The following is a 23,972-nucleotide window of genomic DNA, read 5'->3' as shown; positions in this document are numbered from 1 at the left end:
GCCAACAAACAATTGTATAAGAGACCTCAAACAAACTCTGGAGGACACTTATTCTCAGGTGGTCAGCCGCTCTGAGAGAGTGACAGAGATCCTCATCAATAAATCGAAAGAGTCCTACTTGCAGTAACTTCAAATTGACGACCTTAAAAATCACTCAAGAAGCAATAATATAAGAATTGGGCCGACTGCAGACGGCCGGTTCGGATCCCGCTGCGAGAAGCCTCGCAGCGGGATGTGGACCCGTGCCCCTGCAGAGGCCTGCGGCTCACCTGCTCCTGGCGTCTTCATTCTCTGCTATGCATCGGCTGCCGGTCAGCCTATCTGTCACTACTGACATTTCTCTGTGAGACCCACACAGAAATAGAGCATTACGCAATTTGTTTTCCACGTGTTTTCACGCAGACAAATCGCGGCTGTGTGCATAGGATTGCGTTTTGCAATGCAATTCTATACAGGCGGGCACGGGCGGAAATTCTGTGGGAAATCCCGCTTTCATCAGTCCTAACTGCTATTTTCAACGATCTCTTGGGCGAAACAGATGTTCAAGAGCTGGGCCTGGAAAGATCACACCAAGCATTTAGACCAAGATCAATTAATGCAAATAACCAAGAGATATACTATGTTGCTTGCAAAGCTTTAAAGTAAAAAAAAAAGTTTCTTTACAAAGCCAGATTGGCCAAAAAGATTGAATATGATGACAGAGATTCAAATATTCCAAGACCTACAAAATTGACCCTTGAATAAGACAGCTCCAGCCCCTGACTAAAGCTCTGAGGGAAAAGGCTATACCCTATGACTGTTCCTCTTCGGCATGGCTATATCCGAGCACAGTAAAACATAGACCATCAGAACCTCCGAAGATCTTCCTCATGTCCTAGCTAAACTGGAGTTGGGTCATGTTCAAATCTTTGATTGGATCACAGCCGAAGATCTACTAGGTATACCCACTCTTCCCACATGTGAGACCTGGTCATCGTTAACACCACGGAAAATCAAGAAATCCCGAAACCCAAGACTTGGACTCGCATAAGTCTAGAAGCAGGCTCCCTAGTTGTTGAGGCCTGAGCTCCATACCCAACTTCCAACCTGCATGGCGTTGCAGGGCTGTACCATCCACCCACAATACTAGAGTTATATGTTTATATGCGTCTGCTTTCCACTAATTATTCTTTTACAGGTAGCAGACTATGCTGGTAGACATGGTTTCCCTCTGCCATCCCACGTCCCCTCAAATTTCTAATCGTTGCTTCATAATTTGGTACCGGAACTGGACTTTGTTCCTAGAATCTGGTCCAGCGGCAAAAAGATTGTAATGCATTTGTTTACGCTCGGTCCAACAACGGCCGATGGTTATGTGCTATTCTCAGGTTTTGTTTTGAAGCCCTTTGACAGTTCTGAGTTTTCAAGAAACTCCTTTAAAAAAATGATACCCAATGGTTTAACGCATCCACGCCTTTAAAAGACATAGAGGTGTAGCGATAGGTTAACATAAGAAAATCCCTTTCAAAGAGCTAAACACCAAAGTTTATCAAGAGGGCAGGTTTATCTTTGTTAAGGGCACGATTGGTAACAAGACATTCATCCTAGCTAGCATTTATGCTCCCAACTTCCACCAAGATTCTCTTTTTGTTTATGTTGTAAAGCAACTGTATGAGTTCACTGAGGGCTACCTTATCCTGGGTGAAGATTTCAATGTTCCGCTTAATCCTACTTTGGATACTGCCAATGGCTCCTCTGCTGTCTCCTTCCCTAAAAAAAAATGAAGACTCTTCTAGCTGACCTTCAACTGATGGACCCATGGAAAGCTCTCAATCATGATACAAAGGATTTCTCCAATTACTCCCTGGTCTATAAAAAGTACTTAAAGGGGTTGTCCCGAGGCAAAACATCAAAATTTTAAATTAGCCCATTCCCCCTGTCACCCCCGGCATAAAATAGCACTTTAAAGCGGTTTTTAAACCGCTTGCTACTCACCGATGTGATGAAATATGAACTTATAAAAATCTTCTCCCTAAGATGGCCGCTGGTCCTTTCCCAGGGATACACCGTGGTTTTCTCCAATGGTGCACTGCGGGTCTTCTCCCATGGTGCACCATGGGCTCTGTGCGGTCCATTGCCGATTCCAGCCTCCTGATGACGCATAGAAGGGGGCGGAGCCAGAACGCCGCTTGTGCCTGGACCGATCAGAAGGGAGAAGACCCTTCTGCGCAAGCGCGTCTAATCAGGCGATTAGACGCTGAAATTAGACGAGCCATGGAGACGGGGACGCCAGCAACAGAGTGGGTAAGTGAATAACTTCTGTATGGCTCATATTTAATGCACGATGTATATTACAAAGTGCATTAATATGGCCATACAGAAGTGTATAACCCCACTTGATTTCGCGAGACAACCCCTTTAAGAATCGACTATTTTTACATTGTATTAGATACAGTCACAAAAGCATTTTATGACCCTATTCTTTACTCAGACCATGCTCCCATTTTCCTGAGACTCTCCATTTCCCCCAAGAGGAGGTTGGCTTCCAACTGGGTACTAAATGATAATTTACTGAAAAACAAATTTGATATCAAGAGATGAGCGAGCGTACTCGCTAAGGCAAATTACTCGAGCGAGTATTGCCTTATGCGATTACCTACCCGGTTGTCTCAAAAGATTCGGGTGCTGGCGGGAGTGAGCGGTGAGTTGGTGAGTTGCGGGAGTGAGCAGGGGTGGGACCCCCCCCGGGACCCCCCCCCCCCCCCCCCCCCGTTCCTCCCCGCCCCCTCCCGACACCCGAGTCTTTTGAGACGAGCGGGCAGGTACTCGCATAAGGCAATACTCGCTCGAGTGATTTGCCTTAGCGAGTGCGCTTGCTCATCTCTATTGATATCGAATATATACATAGGGGTCTGCAACATTACTTCAGGGAGAATGCTCTGGAGCCTTACAACCCCACTATATTGAGGAAGGCCCATAAGGCTGTAATTAGAGGCTTACTCCTTGAATTGGGAACAAAGAAATAAAAGAAAAAGAGAGAGAAGTCACCTCTCTCATAGAACAGATTAAGCTTATGCAATCCTGCAACAAAAAAAGCCTTTTCTGAGCAACATGAAAAGGATCTGTTCAGCTTGTGCAATAAATTAAAAGGGCTCCTCAACCAAAAGTCGGAAAAACACTTCTTCTTTGCAAGATTTAAACACTATGCTTTTTTTTTACAAATATGGTAGAAAGTTTGCAGCCTTAGTTAAGACAATGCCAAAGGTTTTATTCCCAAAATCAAAAAAAGTAAATTACATCATGACATTTCGGACATAGCAAAAATTTTCCATGCGTACTACTCTGATTTATATCATATCCAAAGCCCCATAGATTCAGTAGCAGATAAACCACAAAGTCCATGACTTCCTGAACTCCGTTAATCTCCCTTCTATACCTACAAACCAACTGCAACTTTTTCATAAGCCATTTACCCTCCCAGGAAGTAGAGGAAAGTATTCAGACAAGCCCAAATGGGAAATCCTTGATGGTTTCAGGCCCATACATTTCAAAACCTTCAAAGAAACCCCCTTCTCCGCAGTTGATACACTACTTTAATTCCATCAGCAGTGAAAAACTTTTCAAAAAGTGTTGACAGCTCACATTACCTTAATCCCCAAAGAAGGAAAGGATGCTACTCGATGCAGTAGCTTTAGGTCCATATCACTGATTAACAGTGATGTTAAGTTATATGCAAAGATCTTGGCCAACAGAATGAAAACGATCCTGTCCAGCCTAATTAACCCAGAACAAGTTGGCTTCATACTGAACACAGAAGCAAAAGATAATACCTTCAAGTTACCCAATGTGATACATTTAGCTCATCATAACAAGTCACCATTAGCCCTCCTTACCATTGGCGCAGAGAAGGCTTTTGATAGAATTGACTGGTCGTTCTTCAAAATAGTTTCGTCAAAAATTTGGTTTCCCAGATAATGGCCTTATATACCCTTCCCTCTGCTAAAATTAAAATAAATACCAAACTCTCCCATGCAGTCCAGATCAGAAACTGAACTAGACAGGGATGCCCCGTCACTTCTGTTATCCGCATTAACTCTGAAGACATTTCTAGGGAAAATTAGAGAAAATAATAAAAATAAGGGTATGAAAGTCGGGTCTAGAGAACACAAAACCGCCTCATTTGCAGACAGTATACTTCTTTTCCTCACAGATCCTATAACTTCAATCCCTTCCAATTTGCAGTTTAAAACCTTTGGCCAGTTATCGAATTTTAAATTAAACTTCTCCTAATCAGAGCTCTTAAACATAAATCTAGAGCCAGGTTCTTGGACAGAAATCTTTAAAATTTTGCCTTTTAAAAATACGAGTAAACAAATCAATTATCTAGGAGCTGGAATATCTCAGAACCCTGCAGATCTTTACAGCTTAAACTTTACACCCCTGTTGAAGAAAATTGATAAGGATCTCGCCTCTTTGAGCTTTCTAACGATCTTTTTGTTCTTCAGGAAGAACCTTATTAAAATGATATGCTTGCCTAAAATTTTATATTCTTTGCCAAATTTTCCAATAGAGATCCCGCATAAATTCTTCACTAAATTGAAACCTATGGTTGCAAAATGTATCTGGCAGGTAAAGGGTCATAGAGTTAAGTATGCAATCCTTATCAAATACAAAAGATTTGGGGCATAAGTCTTCCGGACTTCGAAATGTATAGGACTGCCTCACACTTGAGCCGTCTGGTTGACCTGACCCACCAATTCAATCCCAAACTTTGGGTGGAGGTGGAACTTCTTTCCCTACAAGACAGTCAGAAATATTTACTGTGGTCCACCCCATACAACAAAGTCAAACTCAAAGAGATTCAAAATCTTTTTACCCAACTAACCTTCAACATCTGGTAAAACTTTGGATGAGCGTTTTTACCCCACTCCCGCCGCTAATCCCCAACAAATTTAGAGCACTCAAACAACAAATTACACAAAATACCAATCTATCTTCAATGCAATCGCATAGTCTCATAACTTAATGATTTGTTACCCCAGGACTTTCTGTTCAAAAACACTTTATTTTCAAATTTTTCAAAACCTACAAAAGTTACATAAACTCAATTGAAGAGCAAATAAAGTGTAATCAATCTCTGTGCTCATACACACTCTTCATCAATTTTAACTGTTCAGTAGAAAAGAAAACAGACAAAAACAAGGACCTCACTGGCGAACAAGAAAACAGAGGGGGGGGGGAGTGGTAGGGAAACAGGCTTGGAAATCAGAACGAGCACTAGAAGAGAGCGATACCCAATACGGGGCTCTTTCGAGGCCGCCTGTGAAAATTATCAAAGCCGTCCAGAGTCCACCCATCTTTTGAATCGCTCTGAGGACTGGAAAGAGATCCAAACCTGCCAAATATTATAAAACTCCTCCTGGGCATCGCTGTCTCCCGCCCTCAGTTCGTCGAAACGCATAAGTTCGTTTAGCTCCTCCACCCGTATTGCCCTCGATGGGGGCACAGTGGACTTCCAGAGTTTAGGAATAATTCTAGTAGCAAGTATAAAATATCTGATAATACCTTTTTTTAGTTTTTTTTAATAGGTCCTGGAAGGATTAAGAGCAGAGTCATCTCCATCGTTAATTTCGTCTGTGTCAAACAGATGTGATTGTAAACCTCCATCCCTTCCCTCCACAGGTCCGTCACCGCAGGGCAACTCCACCAGATGTGGGACATGTTCCCCCTGTCTGCATTACAGCGCCCACAAGTAGGGGAAGTCTGGGGGTATTTTGTGCAGTTGGTCCGGTGTCCTATACAACCAAGATAAGACTTCGAAATTTAGGTCTTGAGCTTTGCAGGCGGGCGATAATTTGTGGCAAAGGATCCATGCTCTCTCCCAATCTTCCTGCGGTAGGATCCGCCCAATTTTTCTCTCCCAGACCTTCACATAAGGCGGTCTCTGGACCTCCACCTCCTGATTCAGCATCATCTTGTACAAAATAGAAATCGCATGTCTCTGAGTGGTCGCGGACATACATATCTGCTCAAATGGTGTAAGGGGACCCATGAGATTTGCTCGAAGGACCAGAGACCCCACAAAACCCCTCAATTGGAAATACTGCAACCACGAGCCTGGGCAGGGTCCATGATCGCACATGATCTCTGTCAGCATCCTTAGACTCGTACTCGCCATTACATCCCGTATTCTTGGTAAGGGGGAGTAATGGATTTCTAGAGAGGCCTCGAATTGCAGATTGGAAACCAGGGGGGTGAGGGGTCCCGGAACCGAGACCAAACCATTTACCTGAGCTAGTTCTGACCAAGTCCTAAGTAATTGACCTATGAATGGAGAGATGTTAGGGATTAAACTTCTAAATCTGTGTGGGATCCACGCCACACCTCGTTCCCGGAACTAGGGTGTGTTTTGCCTCAACTCACAATTTATGGTTCTCCCCTTCGAGTAGGTCCAGGATACAGTTGGAAAAACTGGCTTTATGATAAAGGGCACAATTGGGTAATCCCAGGCCTCCACTCTCCTTACTTCTAGTGAGTAGTGAAAAACGCATACGTGGCTTCCTCCCCCTCCAGATAAACGCAGTGATAAGAGTTAGCAAACGTTTTAAAAAAAGGACTTGGGAGTTTCACTGGGACAGTCTGACATAAGTAGAGAAACTTGGGCAGGGAGTCCATTTTAATAACATTAACCCTTCCATTCCAGGACAGGAGCAATGTTTTCCATATATTGAGATCTCTCTCAAGCTTTGCCACATAGGGTACAAAATTGAGTTTGAACACCTGTGATACGTCTGCTGGCAGCTGGGTTTTTAGGGATTTTATCGAGGATTGCTTCCATCTAAATGGGAACTGTCTCTCCAGTTGTGATACCTCGGTCTGCGGCAAAGTCTCATTCAGAACCTCTGACTTCTGGATGTTTACCTTTATAGTTACTTATTTTTCCAAAACGCCTAAACTCCTGTAAGACCACAGGCAGTCCAATGCGCGGGTTAGATAAATACAGTAGCAGGTCGACCGCGAAAAGCGACATTTTGTGTTCAATGTCACCTGTCCGAAAACCCCTTATCGATCCGTTCTGACTGATCGCATTTGCCAATTCTTCCATTGTTAGGACATAAAGAAACAGGGATAAGGGACAGCCCTGTCTAGTTCCATTTGATATTTTGAAGGCGCCCGACAGGGCCCCATTAACTCTGATCCTGGGTTGGGATTATGGTATAGAGATAGGATACGAACCTTCATTCTCGGGCCAACACCTATTCTGTCCAGCGTGGCGGAGAGGAAGCTCCAACTGACCCTGTCAAATGCCTTCTCTGCGTCAACCGCAAGATGGCAGGAGGGGGCTATTCGCGTGCTTGGCCCTAGCGATCATCAACAATGATTTAACAGTGTTGTCGATGGCTTTTCTGCCCAAAACAAAACCCACTTGTTCCCTGTGAATCCGGTGCGGGATGATATCTTGAAGCCATGTGGCAATCAATTTTGCAAATAATTTTCTGTCTATGTTAAGGAGGGAAATTGGTCTGTGTTTGCCGCAGACCGAGGCATCTTTTCCCGGCTTGGGAATGACCGTGATGTTTACCATCAAGGCCTGAGCTGGGAAGGGACATCCGTGCCTCACTGCGTTGAAGGCTCTGAGTACCAGAGGCGATATCTCCTCCCAAAATACTTTATAGAACCTGGCTGTAAAGCCGTCAGGTCCTGGGCTCTTTCCCACTTTTAGGTTTTTAATTACCTCCGCAAGTTCCAGGGAGGAGAAGTCCTCCTCCAAACCCCCGATTCCTCCTCTGTCATTCTTTTGGGGGTGTTAAGAGCAAGGTAAGCCTCGGTCTCCTCACCCAAACGCTGGGTGTCTGGCTGTACTAATTCCTCAATACTGTAGAGTTTAGAGTAATATCTCCTGAATTCTTCCAGAATGTCAGCAGTAGCATGAACCAACCTACACCCACCCGCCTGAATTTTAGGGACATGTGAGAGGGATGATCTGGGATGAAGGGCCCTCGCTAGCCCGGTTTCACATTTGTCCCTGTACTCAAAGGCTCCTCTACATAGCCTAACCCTAAAGGCCTAGGATCTTTGGTCAAGAACTTCGACGATCTGCTGTCTTATGGAAGAGATCTCTGCTTTGAGGGCATCGCTTCTGGACCTTTTGTTAGCTGCCTCTTTTGCCTGTAGATTTAAAATAAGTTTGTGCAGACTTGCAGCATTTTCTTTTTTAGGTCTAGCCCCGTGGGAGATTAGGATAACCTTGATGACACATTTTAACGCTTCCCACTGGGTAGGGGCTGCCGTGGGGGCAATTTGGTGGACCTCTGTAAACTCTGTGATCGCGTTTTTAATATCAATAACTCAGAGGGTCCCTGAGCAAGTTATCGATGCCCTCCGGGCGGCCACTCCACTTAAAAAACTGAGTTGGACCATATAAAATCGCCCAGGGAGCACCTTAGGTCGCAGTCCAGCAGACTCTGTGAGACCAGGAGCATGAGTATCCTAGTGTATGAATTGTGTACTAAGGAATGGAACGTGTAGTCCCTGGTCCCCGGATGGAGAATCCTCCACAAATCCACCAAATGTAGAGCATTTAAAGTTTTTTTTTTTTTTTTAAGTGAGTGTAGTGCTGATCGGGAGACAGAAGTCCTACCTCAAGATGCGTCGAGTTCAGGATTTAGCACCACATTCAGGTCTCCACCCAGTATGATTTTTGGAGCCATTTATGAACTCTGCCAGTGTCTTCAGTATCCTGGTGGCGCAGGAAACCTGTTCTTAGGAAGATAAACGTTAGCCAGAGTTAAAACGGAACCAGCAGAATGACATTTAAATCTCCTGGCTACCTAAGGTAACCGAGAAACTGGAGCAGTGATCGAGGGCCGCGGTGAGCGGTTCTCGGTTACATGATCGCCATTATCCAATGGATAATGACGAAAACGTAAATGTTAAAAAAAAAAAAAAAAAAGTTGAAGTTTAATTTCCCCTCTTACAAGGAGGCTGCATTTTATCCCGACGTGATCATCCTTTACAGACCTTCCCCGGCTTCTAGCATACAGCTGCCAGTAAAACGCAGGACATGTGCGCAGGAGCCGTGAACCCCGGAAAATTCAAAATCTCCTTCTTCCTTTACTCCAAAGGCAGCCGAGAGCCTGGAGCAGTGACCAGAGGCCTCATTGAGCTGTTCCCAGTCATATGATAAAAAGGTAGTGATCTACCTTAGGCCAGTCTCGCCTGACCAGATAGAAATTGCGGATTCCACGTGCATTTGATCTGCAGTAATACGTGGATCAATCAAATACATTGGATTACAGAATTCCACTCATATTAGTGAGTTGGAATTACGTAATCTACTTGCAGAAAACAGAACACAGCAGGTTCTACTTTAACACGGATATCCGTGTCATAAAGCCCATTGTGCTCCATGGTTGGAGATATATACTAAACAACAGCGTGGGAAATATAAACAAAAAAAGGTGTACCACGCATGACCGTCCATGTGAGTGCACAGTGTGGGCCACCACAAGTAGATTCCAAATACAGCCATGCGAGCCCAGCGTTATTCAGACCTGTAATATGTAATTTACCAGAAGCCCCGGGAACGTTTGCCTTCCTGCACTTCCAGGAGCAGCTTGTTGAGCGCCTTTTATGTGAGACTTACAGAGCGCCACTTTTTACGCCTGATTCCTTCCACTGAGGTCAAGAAATACCCCCCAAAAATGCACGGGAGCAGGAATACCCGGTTTTATTGCCCATCTACCTATCCCAACCAGGCCTCTGCAATAATACCTGTTTTCAGACATACAACACAGTCTTACATTATTACTTTTAGCTAAGATTTAGGGAAAACCAAAAGGGAGGGGCGGGGTGATTAAATTTTTTTTCTGCACAAGTGAGCAATGGGGTCTGGAATGTATTCAGTTGTGCCCTGAAATCCAGTGGGTGTTCCCTCCATTATTGGCCTAGCCATGTGTCTAGTCAGCAGATTGGGGCTATAATGGGTATTTCTCTGAACACAGGACAAACTGGGGTATCCATTTTGGGGTGTAAGTCTTCATTCATATGTGTGCTGTACAAAAAACACTGTTTTTAAAATGACACAATTAGAGATGAGCGAGTATACTCGGTAAAGGCAATTGCTCGAGCGAGCATTGCCTTTAGCGAGTATCTCCCCGCTTGAGATGGAAGGTTCGGGTGCCGGCGCGGGGGAGCGGTGAGTAGCGGCAGTCAGCAGGAGGGAGCGGGGGGGGGGGGGGGGGGAGAGAGGGAGAGAGAGATCTCCCCTTCATTCTGCCCCGCAGCTCCCTGCCCGCTGAGGGCACCCGAACCTTCCGTCTCGAGTGGGGAGATACTCGCTAAAGGCAATGCTCGCTCGAGCAATTGCCTTTAGCGAGTATACTCGCTCATCTCTACTCACAATGGTTGTGTTTTTTGAACACAGGACAAACAGGGGTATCTATTTTGGGATGTAAGTTTTCATTCCTGTGTGTGCCGTCCAAAAAAGCTATTTGTAGATTGACACAATTGCCAAATTAATGAAACTTGTATTTTTTTTCTTCAGCTCTTGCTTTGATTCATAAAAAAAAGATAAATTTTTATGGGGTATAGTTTTCAAAATAGGATTATTTGTGGGAGTTCTTTATTGTCTTCGCCTATCAAGGGCTCAACTAGTTTCTATTTTTACCACCTGAATGAAGTACAATATGTGGTGAAAAAAAAACACTGTCAGAATTACTTGGACATCCAAAACCTTTACGGAGTTATTCTATGTTAAAGTAACACGTCAGATTTCCAAAATGTGGCTTCGACATTAAGGCGCAAGCAAGCTTTGTCACTAAGGGGTTAATATTTGGTGTGACCGTTTTTTATCTTCCCAACAGCATCACTTCTTTTTAGTATACTTGCACACAGTTTTTGAGGAACTCGGCAGGAAGGTTGTTCCAGCCTTTGGAGAACTATGCACAGATCTTCTGTGGATGTCGGGCTACTCATAAACTTCTGTCTCTTCATATAATCCCAGAGAGACTGGATGATGTTGAGATCATTTCTCTGTGGGGGCCATGTCATCACTTCTAGGATTCCCTCTTCTACCTTATGCTGAAGATAGTGCTTAAAGGGGTTATCCCCAACTCCATTTGCTGTAATACAGTCGTCAACTTGTAAGGAGCCTCCACCATGCTTCTTCTGCCTGCAGATGCAGCATCTCGCTGCAAGCAAGAGACGAGGCCCACACTGAGGAGCTGGCGGGGTAGAGGTAGCACTTGTCCTGGTGGCTTTTACAGACTACTTACTGGAGGGATGCACAGAACCTCGGCCAAGGCAGCGCTAGGCCTCTTCCAGGCAACGCCGGGTGGCAGTTACCTGAATAAGTGTAGTCGACTTGAAGTTGTCACGCGTGACGCCACCGTTCCTTCTCACAGGCAAATCCTCGGTGGTAGAAATAATTTGAGTCCACACACTGATAAACTTGCAAACCTCAATCACTGGGAATGGGCAGTGAATGGGGACCTTTACTGTAGAAATTCAGTAATACAGCTTACTCGCACATGCAGGAAAGATGACTTTTCAGTAGACAGTCAGGGAGGAGAACACAGTATGAAATCAACTCCACATTCTGTTATCTGTAGTGCTTAGCTCTTGGACACACACACTCCGGGACTCTGAAAAAACTCTGGAGGAGGACACAACACTCTACTGACACTCACTCAGAACTTGTTTGTAAAACACTGCACAGCAGACTCCTTCACTCCTTGCACTTCTCAGAGGTGGTTCCTGGCATGGAAGCCCTCAGGGTACCTTTCCTCCTCTTCCATCACTTCTCCACATGAGGGTTGAAGGTACCCACATGTTGCTGGCACTCCTACTCCTCTCTCAACTGTTGAAGATGATAGACCTCAACTCACTCAATCAGTCATTATATATATAGCGTACAAACCTCACATGACAAGACAGACTTGTTACTTTTCCAGACATATCCCAGCCACATTCAGACATTAACCTCTTATTATACCACTCTCCACCGTGCTTCACTGCTGTCTGAAGACACTCATTATTGTACTGCTCTCCAAAATGCTTCACTGCTGCCTGCAGACACTCATTATTATACTGCTCTCTACCATGTATCACTACTGTTTGCAGACACTCATTAATGTACTGCTCTCCAGCCCTTCAGAAAACAAGCTGCCTTCTATTACAACCAAATATTTTGAGTCATCGGTCTGGAGCACCGGCTGCCATTTATCTAGACTCCAGTTCCTATGTTTTTGAACATAGTTGAGTTGCTTAGCCTTTCTTCTACATCAAAAGTATGGCTTTTTGGATACAATTCTTCCATGAAGACCACTTCTCCAAACAGAAGATGCGTGTACCGGGGCCCCACTGGTTTCTGCCAGCTCTAAGCTGATGGTACTGCAGGACATCTTCTAATTTCAAGGTGAAGTGTTTCGGAAATGAGTGTGAACCTACTGGACCAACCAACCAGTTTGGTTTTGGGCTACACCTCATGTGGCTGGCAGCTGACACCTGGTGGTCAGGTGGGAAATTTAGACCTTTTCCAGTAAGGGAGATGGTGGAAACCCTGCTTGTAAGCAGAGCGTAGGCATCCTGATAAAAAACGGCCCCATTGTCTTCCTCTTGGCCCTGACTATCCCTAACGGGACAAAGGAGAAAGGTACAGGAATGACACCTGACACACTTATAAAGATATGATTACGGACAGGAGGTATGTACTGGGTGACTGACACAAGATCACACCAGGATAACAGAAATGCTTATTAACCCCGCAGCTGACCTGAGAGCAAGGGAACTGATTCAGTGCTGGAAGAAAACAGAGTCCATACATACAGGAGAAGCAGAGACATACTTGCATCTGCCCGGAATCGCAAGAGGGCAGTAGACACTGGTAGTATACCTAACAGAAAAAAGCATGAGATGTCTTTCATCTGCTACATTAGGTTTCCTTGGCCTTCGACTGTGTTTATGGTCATCAACGTCGGCCATTTCTTTGTGCTTCTTCTAAAGATTGTGAACAACATATCTTGAATTTCAGTTTGCTTTGAAGTCTTTTCCTGGGAGAGACCTTAGTGATGTAGTATAACTACCGTGTGTTTTGTTTATGTGCTCAGTCTTGCCATGGTGTATAACGTGTGACATAAAAATGTCCTCCACAACCTCACCTTTATTGCAGAATTTGACTGTTCCTCACCCAGGTTTAAGCCTCCTACACAGCTGTTTTTTTTTAGTTAATGACTAATTCAACCAATATATGAAAATCATGATCATTATCCCCTGTTTGACATAAACATACATACACCTGACTGTATAATCCTACAGTGACCTATGATTTTGACAGGTGATCTTCAGTGGAAAGACAATAGATGAAGCCCCTTTTTCCTCACCACACATCTTCAGTAAGGCATCTATTGTAAAGAATGCCTTTGGAAATCTGATGATTACATAAGAACAGGATGATAGATAGATGTTGGTGACAACTTACCTCCGATGGGGAATATTTATATAGGAATCTTTCTTCCTGAAGTTGCCTCCTTATGTGGAATAGTTATAGGATGGTTTATACTTTGGAACATTTATTTTTGATTCGCTGTCTTCATGGATCCTCCTAACTTTAAATCGAGAACTCAAGCTAGAATCTTGGCTTAGATTCATCCTGAGTACAAGATATTGGAATCGGACTTCCTAAGAACAATATCATAGTGTGTTCCATAGTCTAGCTGGCTCTAATAGAGAAACCAGTACAATGAGGTCTAAAAAGCTGTTATATATTCTGTAATTTGGAGCATATATTTGGCTGGCAGTTTTCATCATCAACAGGAAGTGTTAATATTTCAAGGCTACAAGTCAGTTGGAGTTTCTTTATTGGTGGATTATCCAATCCAATGAGAGTTATTAGCCATCTGTAGAATATTACTTCAGGCTATCAACCCTCCCTAGTTATTAATCTAGTTTATTCTCTCACTGGTGCTGTCAGGGGCGTAAGGGGAACACAAGAATACTTACCGGTAATCCGCTTTCTATTGCCGCACCATTAATTTCGCTCCCTACTGCAGTATTTGAGTAAAAAATAAATTAATATATTTTATTAAATCAAGTTTAAATATAAATGTAAATAAAAAGGGGTAGACCTCAATTAGTCCATGGATCTTGCTACAGAATTGAGGAGGTGAAGGGTGTGCCCGCCTTTAAAGAGATCTGGGAGGTTCCTGTTTCCTCTCCGGATGGGAGGTGGTCTCCCACTAGTGTGGTCATGGGCTCATGGAAAACTGATTACCGGTAAGTAATCTTGTTGTTTCCGGTGTCCTGTATCCATTACACTGCTGGAAGCTACTACAGCAATCTCATGACCTTCATTGTACACATGATCACTCCAGCCAGTCACTGTCCTTAGCTTTCATGTCTGCATGAACGACACTTGACCACTAAGGACAGTGATTGTCTACAGTAGTCACATGAATGATGAATGGCACATAGCTGATGCGAGAGCTTCTGGTACCGGAGTATGGAGGCACTTGGGGGTTGAGTAGGTATTTTTTACTGAAATGATGCTCATTCGCACTTTGGATAGTTTATCTTATCTTCTATAGTCTTTGTATTGCTTAAAGGAATATTCCTACTTCACACAGGATATGTCATAAATGTCTGATCAATACTGGACCCATGTCTGAAACCCACACTTATTTTGAAAAATGCCCATTCCTCTCAACCCCATTCTGGCTTACCACCACTGCCTGAGATTATGGAATCAGCTGACCTGGCTGTTGTGCACTGTTTCTGTAGCTATCATAGAAGTGAAAGGGAATTGCATAAACCCTCCGGTTTATCCAGTTCTCTTGTATTCTCATCCAAAGCAGTCCTTCTCCTGAATGAGCCACCAAGGATGGACAAAGAAAGAAGTGACATTACCAAAAGAATATTAAACTTCACCTTGGAGATCATCTACCTGCTGACCGGAGAGGTAAACTTTTCTGTATTTCTATTATACGTATTGGATTATGTAACAAGTCAGACTAAGGGAAGAGAAAATACATCATAGGAAGTAACAGGAACAATATATTGTCATGTATAACAGACCTTCTAAGTGAAGTAAAAGATAATAAATGAAAAGCAGAAAATGAGATCAGCCACCAATATGGTCAGTTCTGTATGGTGGGAACCAATGAACTAATAGTAATGTTGTAGGAACAGTGAAAATCCAGCTTCTCTCATTCTAATAATGAGCACCCTCTCAAGCAGCGTTTCTACTTTCCATTCTTTGCATTGAGGAGGGGCACTTCAGGAGATGGCAGATTTCAAAGCACTTGGACAGCTCCAGCTGACACATTGCAAAGAATGCAGTGGTAGTATGCATGCTTGGCTATACAGTGATCACGATCTTTCTACTGAGGGAGGAATACTGGGTTCCATTCTCTAGATGTCTCTCTCTACACTCCAGGATTACACAATAGTGAAGAAGACATTGGGTGACGGTACGACTCCCAACAGCCATCTCCATGAGTCAGAAGGATGGAGCCAGAGCCCCATCATAGAGGATCCTCCTCACTTACCGATACATGAGCAGAAGATCCTAGAACTCACCAACAAGATCACTGAGCTGCTGACTGGAGAGGTGACACTGCTGGGAATGCTGGGAAATTATACAGTAACAGCACTAGAGGGGTCTGAGTAATGATGGTATCATTGTGTTGTCAGGTTCCTATAAGGTGTCAGGATGTCGCTGTCTATTTCTCCATGGAGGAGTGGGAGTATTTAGGACACAAGGATCTGTACAAGGACCTTATGATGGAGAACCACCAACCTCTTCTATCACAAGGTGAGGAGATATAGACATACTGTTGATATTTATTATTTCAAGAGTACGTAGCATGTGTAGTATTTTCCAACATGACCTTATTTAAAGCTTTTTCACTAATCTCATGTTGAGTATAAGCACCATTTTTTTTCAACCCCTTACTTATGGTCAGTATGGGATCTAAAAGGGAACCAGTCACCTGGTTTATGCCCGAACCACGTTGTGCCTGTTTTTATGAGTTTTACTAAAAGATTTTTTTTTTTTTAAATGCTACCCATGATTTGCAAAAAGTTAGAGGTCCATAAATAGACTTTACTTTATATCTCTGTTTTTTTTAATTTTTGCAAACTTTTACTTTAGGGTGGGAGTTTATACTGTGGGCTTTATAAAAATTATTGGTCATACTTACGAATACTGTCTAAAAGTTACGCTATACAAACGTAGACTAGATGGCCTTAAAATACACCAGATTTATCACAGTAGCTCTGCTGATTGATAGATCTGCAGAATTAAAAGACTATCTAGTCTAAGGTTAGACCATGTTTTAGTTGGCTTAGTGTGCACAAAAAATTGAACTAATATTTTGGTACGATTTGCTGCAATTTGGTTCAGTTGTTGGCACAATTTAGGTCATGCCCTCATTTCACAAAGCCATGCCTCTATTTTGGAAGCATTGGAAAAAGTGTTTAAACGTTTCTAAAAATAGTAAATGTGGTGCAAAGCAGTTTATGAAGCTATTTGCACCAGAAAACTGTGATACTTTATAGAGTAAATTTGCCTCAATGTCTCATAAGATTTATAGCACAGATAAGTGCTCAATAGTGAAACTGCCCCCACCTCAGAGGCAGAAATGTATGAAGTCAGTAGTGAGTCAAACTATACTTCTCTCACTGGACCCTACTGCCCTTTGGAAGTAGAAGTCACTACTGGTGGATCATCAATCAATGAGAGCTGTATCTGCAATTACGAGTGCCAGCCACTACACAGGAGTTGGAGCTAACTGCTTCGGCTCCATACCCCTGTGTTTTGGCGCCAACAGCTGGCGCCCAATCAGCTGATCAACCGGGTTACTGAAAGATGGACCTCAAGCAATCACCTATTGATTACCTATCCTTCTATCATTTTTGCTATCTCAATACCTCTACAAGTGTTCAATGCGATTTGAAACACTTTCAACAAAAATTATGTTCTGAAAGCCACTGGATGTTCATTTTGGGGGGGGGGGGGGGGGGCTTGTTGTCTGTGAGGAATAAGATTAGGGCCAGAAATGGTGCTAAATTCTGGGGTGCATGTCTTGATTTTTATGTGCACTGTACAGAAAAACAGTATTTAAAGTGACACCTTGGGAAAAATGACATTTCAATTTCTCACCTTATTTTTCTAATCCCTGCCAAAAAATGGGATCAAAGTATTTATGACACTCTTCCATGAATATCATACAGTATATTTTTCAAAATATTTTTTTGGGTGGGGTGGGGGGGTTCAATTTTATCAACCTAACACCTCTGCTAACTTGGCTTGGTGTGGAAAAGCAAAACCTTTTAAAAGCTAATGTTAAATTTTGTCTAAAAAATGTCAAGTTTTTCAAATATTCTTCCACAATAAATGGAAATCTAGAACAATTCATACACTTTGTATGTGCATTTTTTAGTACTGCTGTTAAAAATTTGAAAAAATACCTTTTTTCATCAGTCTTGCTACTTTCTTTTCTAATTTCACAAGTTCTTTCAGTCTTCTTTTACTACCTGAGTAAAATATAGAATTTCATGAAAACAGTCACAAGTTCCTGTTATGTGCAAAAAGATAATTATTCTCTGTTAAAGTGTTATTAAGATGCAAACAGGTTTGGACACTATGGAGCTTAAGTTATGTGGGTTTTGCTGGGGTTGACACTAGTCTAGTTTAAAATAAATAAAATTCCAGATACATGATTCTTAGGAAGTACCTGCTTCACATTTGAATAGGGTAGTGACAGTTACACAAATTATAGTAATATATCTGCTGTGTGGATCTTTGCTGTCGTTTTGGAGAAACTTGCAAATTATTAGTAGCAACCAGACACATAACTAGTCCTGCATATTCATGAGATGCAGCCTAGCCACACCCACCTAGCCAATGATTGGCAGCTTACTCTATATGCAAAGTAACAGACAGCAGTCAGTCAGTAGCTGGAGGGTGGGGTGGATGTAGCTAGCCTGCAGCTCATGAATATCTAGGACTACTTTAAGTAGTCCTCTATGCAGTTTCTCAAAAAATACTGCACAGATGCACACAGCAGATACATCGCTGTAACTACCTTGTGCTGCCCTCGGAGAAGGGTGCAAAAGGATGGTGACAGCTCTCTCTTTAACCCCTTCCCGCTCCATGACGTACCGGTACATCATGGAGCGGCGGGGTATGTTGCGTGGCAACCTCTCTTCATACAGTGTGGGCGTCAGCTGTTTATAACAGCTGACACCCGTGGGCAATAGCTGCTATCGGCCGTTCGGCCGATCGCGGCTATTAACCATTTAAATGCCGCTGTCAATCCTGACAGCGGCATTTAAATCCACCGAACAATGTTCGGGGGTCCCGCACGCCCCCCACCCCCCGCGGTGAGATCGGGGGAGCCGTGCAGGTGTTATGGTAGCCGGGGGCCTAATGAAAGGCCCCAGAGCTGCCTTACTAGACTGCCTATCAAGCCATCCCCATGGGGTGGCTTGATAGACTGCCTGTTAAATTGCAGTATGACGTAATGCTATAGCATTACGTCATACTGCCAGAGCGATCAAAGCATCACATGTTAAAGTCCCCCAGGGGGACTTCAAAGCAATGTAAAAAAAAGAATCAATAAAGTTTTTTAATTGTAAAAAAAAAAAAGTTATAAAAGTTTAAATCACCCCCCTTTTGCCATATATATTATTAAAAAATCTAAATTATAAAATATATGTATTTGGTATTGCCGGGTCCGTAAAAGTCCGATCTATCAAAGTAGTGCATTATTTTTCCCGCACAGTGAACTTCGTCCGAAAAAAAAATAAATAAAAACGCTAGAAATGCACTTTTTTAGTTACCCTGTCTCCCAGAAAAAAACGCAAAAAAAAAAGCGATCAAAAAGTCGTATGTATTCCAAATTGATATTATTGGAAACTACAGGACATCCCGCAAAAAATGAGCCCTTTCTCAACTACTTCGACGGAAAAATAAAAAAGTTATTGCGCGCACAAAATGACTGCAGAAAATAATTGAAAAAAATTAAATGTCTATGAAAAATAAAATAGTATAGTAAGAAAAAACCTATACATGTTTGGCATCGTATTAATCGTAGCGACCTATAGAATAAAGTTATGTTGCTTTTGTTGCCGTTTGTGCGCCGTAGAAACGAGACGCACTACAAGATGGCGAAATGTGGTTTTTTTTCATTTTACTCCACTTAGAATTTTTTTAAAGTTTTTCAGCACATTACCGTATATACCGGCGTATAAGACGACTTTTGAACCCCGAAAAATCGGGTCTGAAGTCGGGGGTCGTCTTATGCGCCGGTAATACAAAAAAAAAAAAAGTGTAAAAAAAAAAAATTCATTACTCACCTCCCCCGGCGTTCTGTCGCTCTCCGGCAGGATGTCGCTCGCTCCTCGTCCCCGGCGCAGCATTGCTTTCTGAATGCGGGGCTTGAAATCCCCGCTTCCAGAAAGCTAGTACACACGCCGGCAGCCATGACAGCATTGAATGGCTGTGATTGGCTGAAGGCGCACGTGTTAGCAATCACACCCATTCAATGATGTCATTGAATAGTGTGATTGGCTGAAGCCACGTGTGTTTTAGCCAATCACAGCCATTCAATGATGTCATTGAATAGTGTGATTGGCTGAAGCCACGTGTGTTTTAGCCAATCACAGCCATTCAATGATGTCATGGCTGCCGGCGTGTGTATTAGCTTTCTGGAAGCGGGGATTTCAAGCCCCGCATTCAGAAAGGAATGCTGCGCCGGGGACGAGGAGCGAGCGACATCCTGCCAGAGCGCGACAGGACACCGGGGGAGGTGAGTAATGATTTTTTTTTTTTTCTCCACTGAATACCGGCGTATAAGGTGGAAGTTGGGGGGTCGTCTTATACGCCCCGTCGCCTTATACGCCGGTATATACGGTATATGGTACTTTAAATAGCACCATTGAAAAATACAACTTGTCCCGCAAAAAACAAGCCCTCATACAGCGACGTTGATGGATAAATAAAGGAGTTACGATTTCTTTGATGGGGGGAAGAAAAAACAAAAATGGAAAAAGAAAAAGGGGCCGCGTCATTAAGGGGTTAATTGGCTAAATTCAGAGGCCACTTCCTTAGGTCCCCTTTTTAGAACTTGTTGGGGCACTCTTTACCATTAAAAGAGCCTAAATACTAAGTGAAATGGATTCTATGGTGTGTCGGAAACCTTTATTACAGATTCTGATCGATAACTTCCTTCTGTCTATGCCATACATCATACAGATGCTTCATAAAACTGAGAACATGAGACTGTGTGGGCCTCGTTGACATGGTCATGAATTTAACCTGGGATGCATACATTAGGGTATTTTTACAGCATTTTGGGGAAAAGCAAACTGCAGCTTTTGATGCAGTTTTGTAGCAGATTGTTATTTATTTTTTTGAGTCAAAGTCAGCAGTGGATGCAGCAAGGAGAAGTGTATTCTAGCTTTATATTTCCCATTCATTTAAAGTCAAAAGTAGATTCAAAATCAAACTGCATGAAAACCAGCACCTTTTTTTTCCCAAGAAATGATGTGTCAAACCGGAACTAAAAGGTTTAAAGCTGTCCAAAACTGTTTTCCGTTGAATAATATTTAAATGATGCAAAATTGCTATTAAAGGGCTAAGCATGTTGGCAGAGAACAGGTTTGATTGCCAGACAAGATTGGGATTTTTGAATTAGGTTTACGTTATTGAACATCTCACAGAATGTGGACCAGCATCGGGGTCTTGGCCGTTGATACATTTAAAATTATTGGACAAAGTTTAATAAGGCTGGAATCACATGCAGTTTTTGTTTTGAATGAAAGACAGAAGTAGATTTAAAAGTAATGGAAATATACAAGAAAAGCTTAAAAGTCTCCATCTGGCTGGATCCACTTCTGACTTTAGCTTAAAAAATACCAGATCAAACGCTGCCCATTTTTCTAGCCTGATATGAATATTATAAATTTGTCTACTTTTTGCAATATAAAAATGACTAATTCAAATTTTAATCCTAACAGAAAATCCCAGTGAGATCTCTGATGGAAATGTGATGCCATCTCTAAATTATAAAGTAGAAGATAATGATATCATGCAGCATTCTTCAGGAAACAACCTCATTACCGTTAACATGCATTCAGAACTTGACAGTACAGATCAGTCATATGATCCCAGTGAGAATTCTGATGGAAAGCTCATGCCCTTGCTAAATTGTAAAGTAGAAGATGAAGACATTGTGTTGCACTCTTCAGGAGAAAACCTCATTAACAATATTGTATGTCCAAAATTTGAGAGTACAGATCTATTATATGATTCCACTAATCACGAGGAACATTCACTTGACCAATCGCAGAATATTACTACAAGTACGGTTCAGAAAAGTTTTGGAGAATGTGGAAAACAGGTTGTAAAGAACTCAGGTCTTTTTATACACAGAACAAATCACACAGGAGAGAAGCAATTTTCGTGTTCAGAATGTGGGAAATGTTTTGCATGTAAAGCAGGTCTTCGTAGCCATGAACGAACTCATACAGTAGAGAAGCCATACTCCTGTTCAGAATGTGAGAAATGTTTTACACGTAAATCAGATCTTTTTAGACATATCAAGATTCACACAGCAGAGAAACCGTATTCATGTTCAGAATGTGGGAAATGTTTTTCTGATAGATCAGATCTTGTTCGGCATATGAGAAATCACACAGAAGAGAAGCCGTTTCCATGTCCAGAATGTGGGGAATCTTTTACAGGTAAATTTGATCTTATTAGACATGTTAGAATTCACACAGGGAATAAGCCACACTCCTGTTTAGAATGTGGGAAAGGTTTTACATATGAATCGCAACTTGTTAAACATCAGAGATGTCACACAGGAGAGAAACCATATTCATGTTCAGAATGTGGGAAATGTTTCACTACTAATAGTCATCGTAAGGATCATCAGAGACGTCACTCAGCAGAGAAGTCATTCTCATGCTTAGAATGTGGAAAATCTTTTAGAGACAAATCAAGTCTTGTGAAACATAAAAGAATTCATACAGGAGAGAAACCATTTACTTGTTCAGAATGTGGGAAATGTTTCATGCTGAAATCAGATCTTGTTAAACATCAAAAATGTCACTCAGAGGAGAGGTCAATCTAGTGTTTTAGATGAGGAAAATGTTTTATTAGGAAAAACATTTTGAAAAATCATCAGAGAATTCACATAGAGAAGAACTCATATTCTTGTTTGGAATCTGGGAAGAAAGCATTTTAATACATCAGTTTAGTCACAGACCTTGTCAGTAATGGTCAGTAAAAGGAGTTTATTTTTTGTGTGGAATTAGCCTGCATCTAACATTCAAAATTATAGCTAACTGAGGCCAACTGTGAATGGGATCCATATGAAAATGTATTGTGGATATAAGGAATAAAGGAAAAGGCACCTTCATTTTCTAAGGAGATCAAAATGCTTTTCATCAGAACAAACTTTCGTGTTTCGAGTTGATATGATTCCTCATAGGTCCTACAACTGCAATATGTCAATGGTTTCCTAAAAAACAAATAGTTATGAAATAGTTATGGTGCTGCAGAAACAATTAATGACATGTCAGTTATTTACCATTAACGTATACCAAAGCTGAAGCTACGAAAATCTAATTAATTAACGTGTAAAAAAACAAAACAAAAACATATAGTTAATGAGCCAATTTTATACGGTCATGGTGGTGCTTACTAAAGACATCTACTCTTTTGAATGAACAGGTCATCAACTTTTGCAAACCAATCAAACTAAACAAATTATACATCAACAATATGCATATTAGACCTCATATGTGAGTGTATACGGGGTTTTCTACTGACTGACGGCCCGGAAAAATCAGATATAACTCCAAGACTAATGAATATATTTTACTGAAATGTGGTCAAAACATAACTTACGCAATGATAACCAGGAACCCGTCATAACATGTTGTTCTAGCACTACTTAGCCCGAATGCTGCCATCCATACAGCAGCAGTCACCAGCAAGGGAAAATGAATGGCTAGTCTGGGCAGCCAGCCACTATGGAAGCCATATTTTGCTTCAATTTTATAGTCAAGAGGAGTTTATGCTGCCTCCCAGAGGGAAAAGTTTAATAGATTAAGCCACAACCTCTCCTAGAGTTGAAAAGGGACCTCATGCAAAAAAGTTACACAAGATGCGCTTACCAGAGCATTTAGCAATATGGAGCATAGGGTTCAGGTGTGCTTGACGGGGTTTCTGATTTTCACTCAATAAGGTATGTTTGGACCAAATTTCATTAAAATGTGTTCTTTAGTATTGGAGCTGATTTTTCCAGGCCTCTGGTGAGTGGGATACCCTGTATGATGATGGTAAGGAGATGTATACAAGAGTCACGTGTCCATCACATGTGCTGCAAGTATAGATCTAATATGATCATAAGCATGATAGATGGACATTACACACTCGTTTTAGATTACAGTGTATATTAGAACATTGAAGCAATTGCCTTCAATATACTCCTAATATCATGAACAGACAAACCATGTGACCTACGTTGGCCAATTATGAGCAGAATAAGAGTATAAAGAATCCATAATAAAAAGGGAAAACTGGTACCGTAATCCATAAGCACCAATCCTAGATAGTAAATGGGAGCTGCCTGGACATTGCAGAATATAAGGAGTTATCTGCTTCCTGCCTGTCTCCCCTTCCAAATCACGGCAGCCTGGGGAGGTCACCAAGAACGGGGCTCCTCTGCGCCGTACCCCTGCAGTCCGGGTAATAGGACCAGTAGTGCGGGCACGGATACTCCCAGAGCCGCCAGACCTGACAGTACCCCCCTCCTAACGGACCAAACATGCTGCATACACGTTACTGGCAGGAACGCACGTTTGGTCCTCCGGGCTATACCCCCTCCAGTGCACCGGGTACTGTAACGCACTTCTAACCCGTCTGACCTCAATAATTCTTTCAACCTCGTACTCTAGTTTCCCCTGTACCAGCGTAGGAG

The 23,972-nt window shown here is 42.4% G+C and overlaps 2 protein-coding genes across 2 annotated transcripts in view; both read left to right on the top strand.

The window, feature by feature from the left end:
- LOC136607684 (zinc finger protein 271-like) overlaps positions 1-23,972 on the top strand; it is a 521,708-nt gene that overhangs the window by 78,302 nt on the left and 419,434 nt on the right. The window lies entirely within an intron of this gene.
- LOC136615666 (zinc finger protein 3-like) lies at positions 12,414-22,414 on the top strand. Its single transcript, XM_066594175.1, has 6 exons — positions 12,414-12,520; positions 14,134-14,253; positions 14,758-14,935; positions 15,413-15,586; positions 15,670-15,790; positions 21,001-22,414. Exons 1-6 carry the CDS (start codon positions 12,414-12,416, stop codon positions 22,116-22,118), a joined length of 1,818 nt encoding a protein of 605 aa, XP_066450272.1. The 3' UTR covers positions 22,119-22,414.

The sequence above is a fragment of the Eleutherodactylus coqui genome, chromosome 1, assembly GCF_035609145.1.
Source record: "Eleutherodactylus coqui strain aEleCoq1 chromosome 1, aEleCoq1.hap1, whole genome shotgun sequence".
Classification (NCBI taxonomy): domain Eukaryota; kingdom Metazoa; phylum Chordata; class Amphibia; order Anura; family Eleutherodactylidae; genus Eleutherodactylus; species Eleutherodactylus coqui.
Note: the sequence above shows the minus strand (reverse complement) of the source record. Positions and strands in the feature narration are given on the sequence as shown.

What these genes read in the sequence shown, in the direction of transcription:
- LOC136615666 (XM_066594175.1), top strand. Translation starts at nt 12,414, where the DNA reads ATGAGTGTGAACCTACTGGACCAACCAACCAGTTTGGTTTTGGGCTAC. An exon ending in TCTACCTGCTGACCGGAGAG is followed by an intron (nt 14,936 to 15,412) that starts GTAAACTTTTCT and finishes TCTACACTCCAG; the next exon opens with GATTACACAATAGTGAAGAA. An exon ending in CCAACCTCTTCTATCACAAG is followed by an intron (nt 15,791 to 21,000) that starts GTGAGGAGATAT and finishes TAATCCTAACAG; the next exon opens with AAAATCCCAGTGAGATCTCT.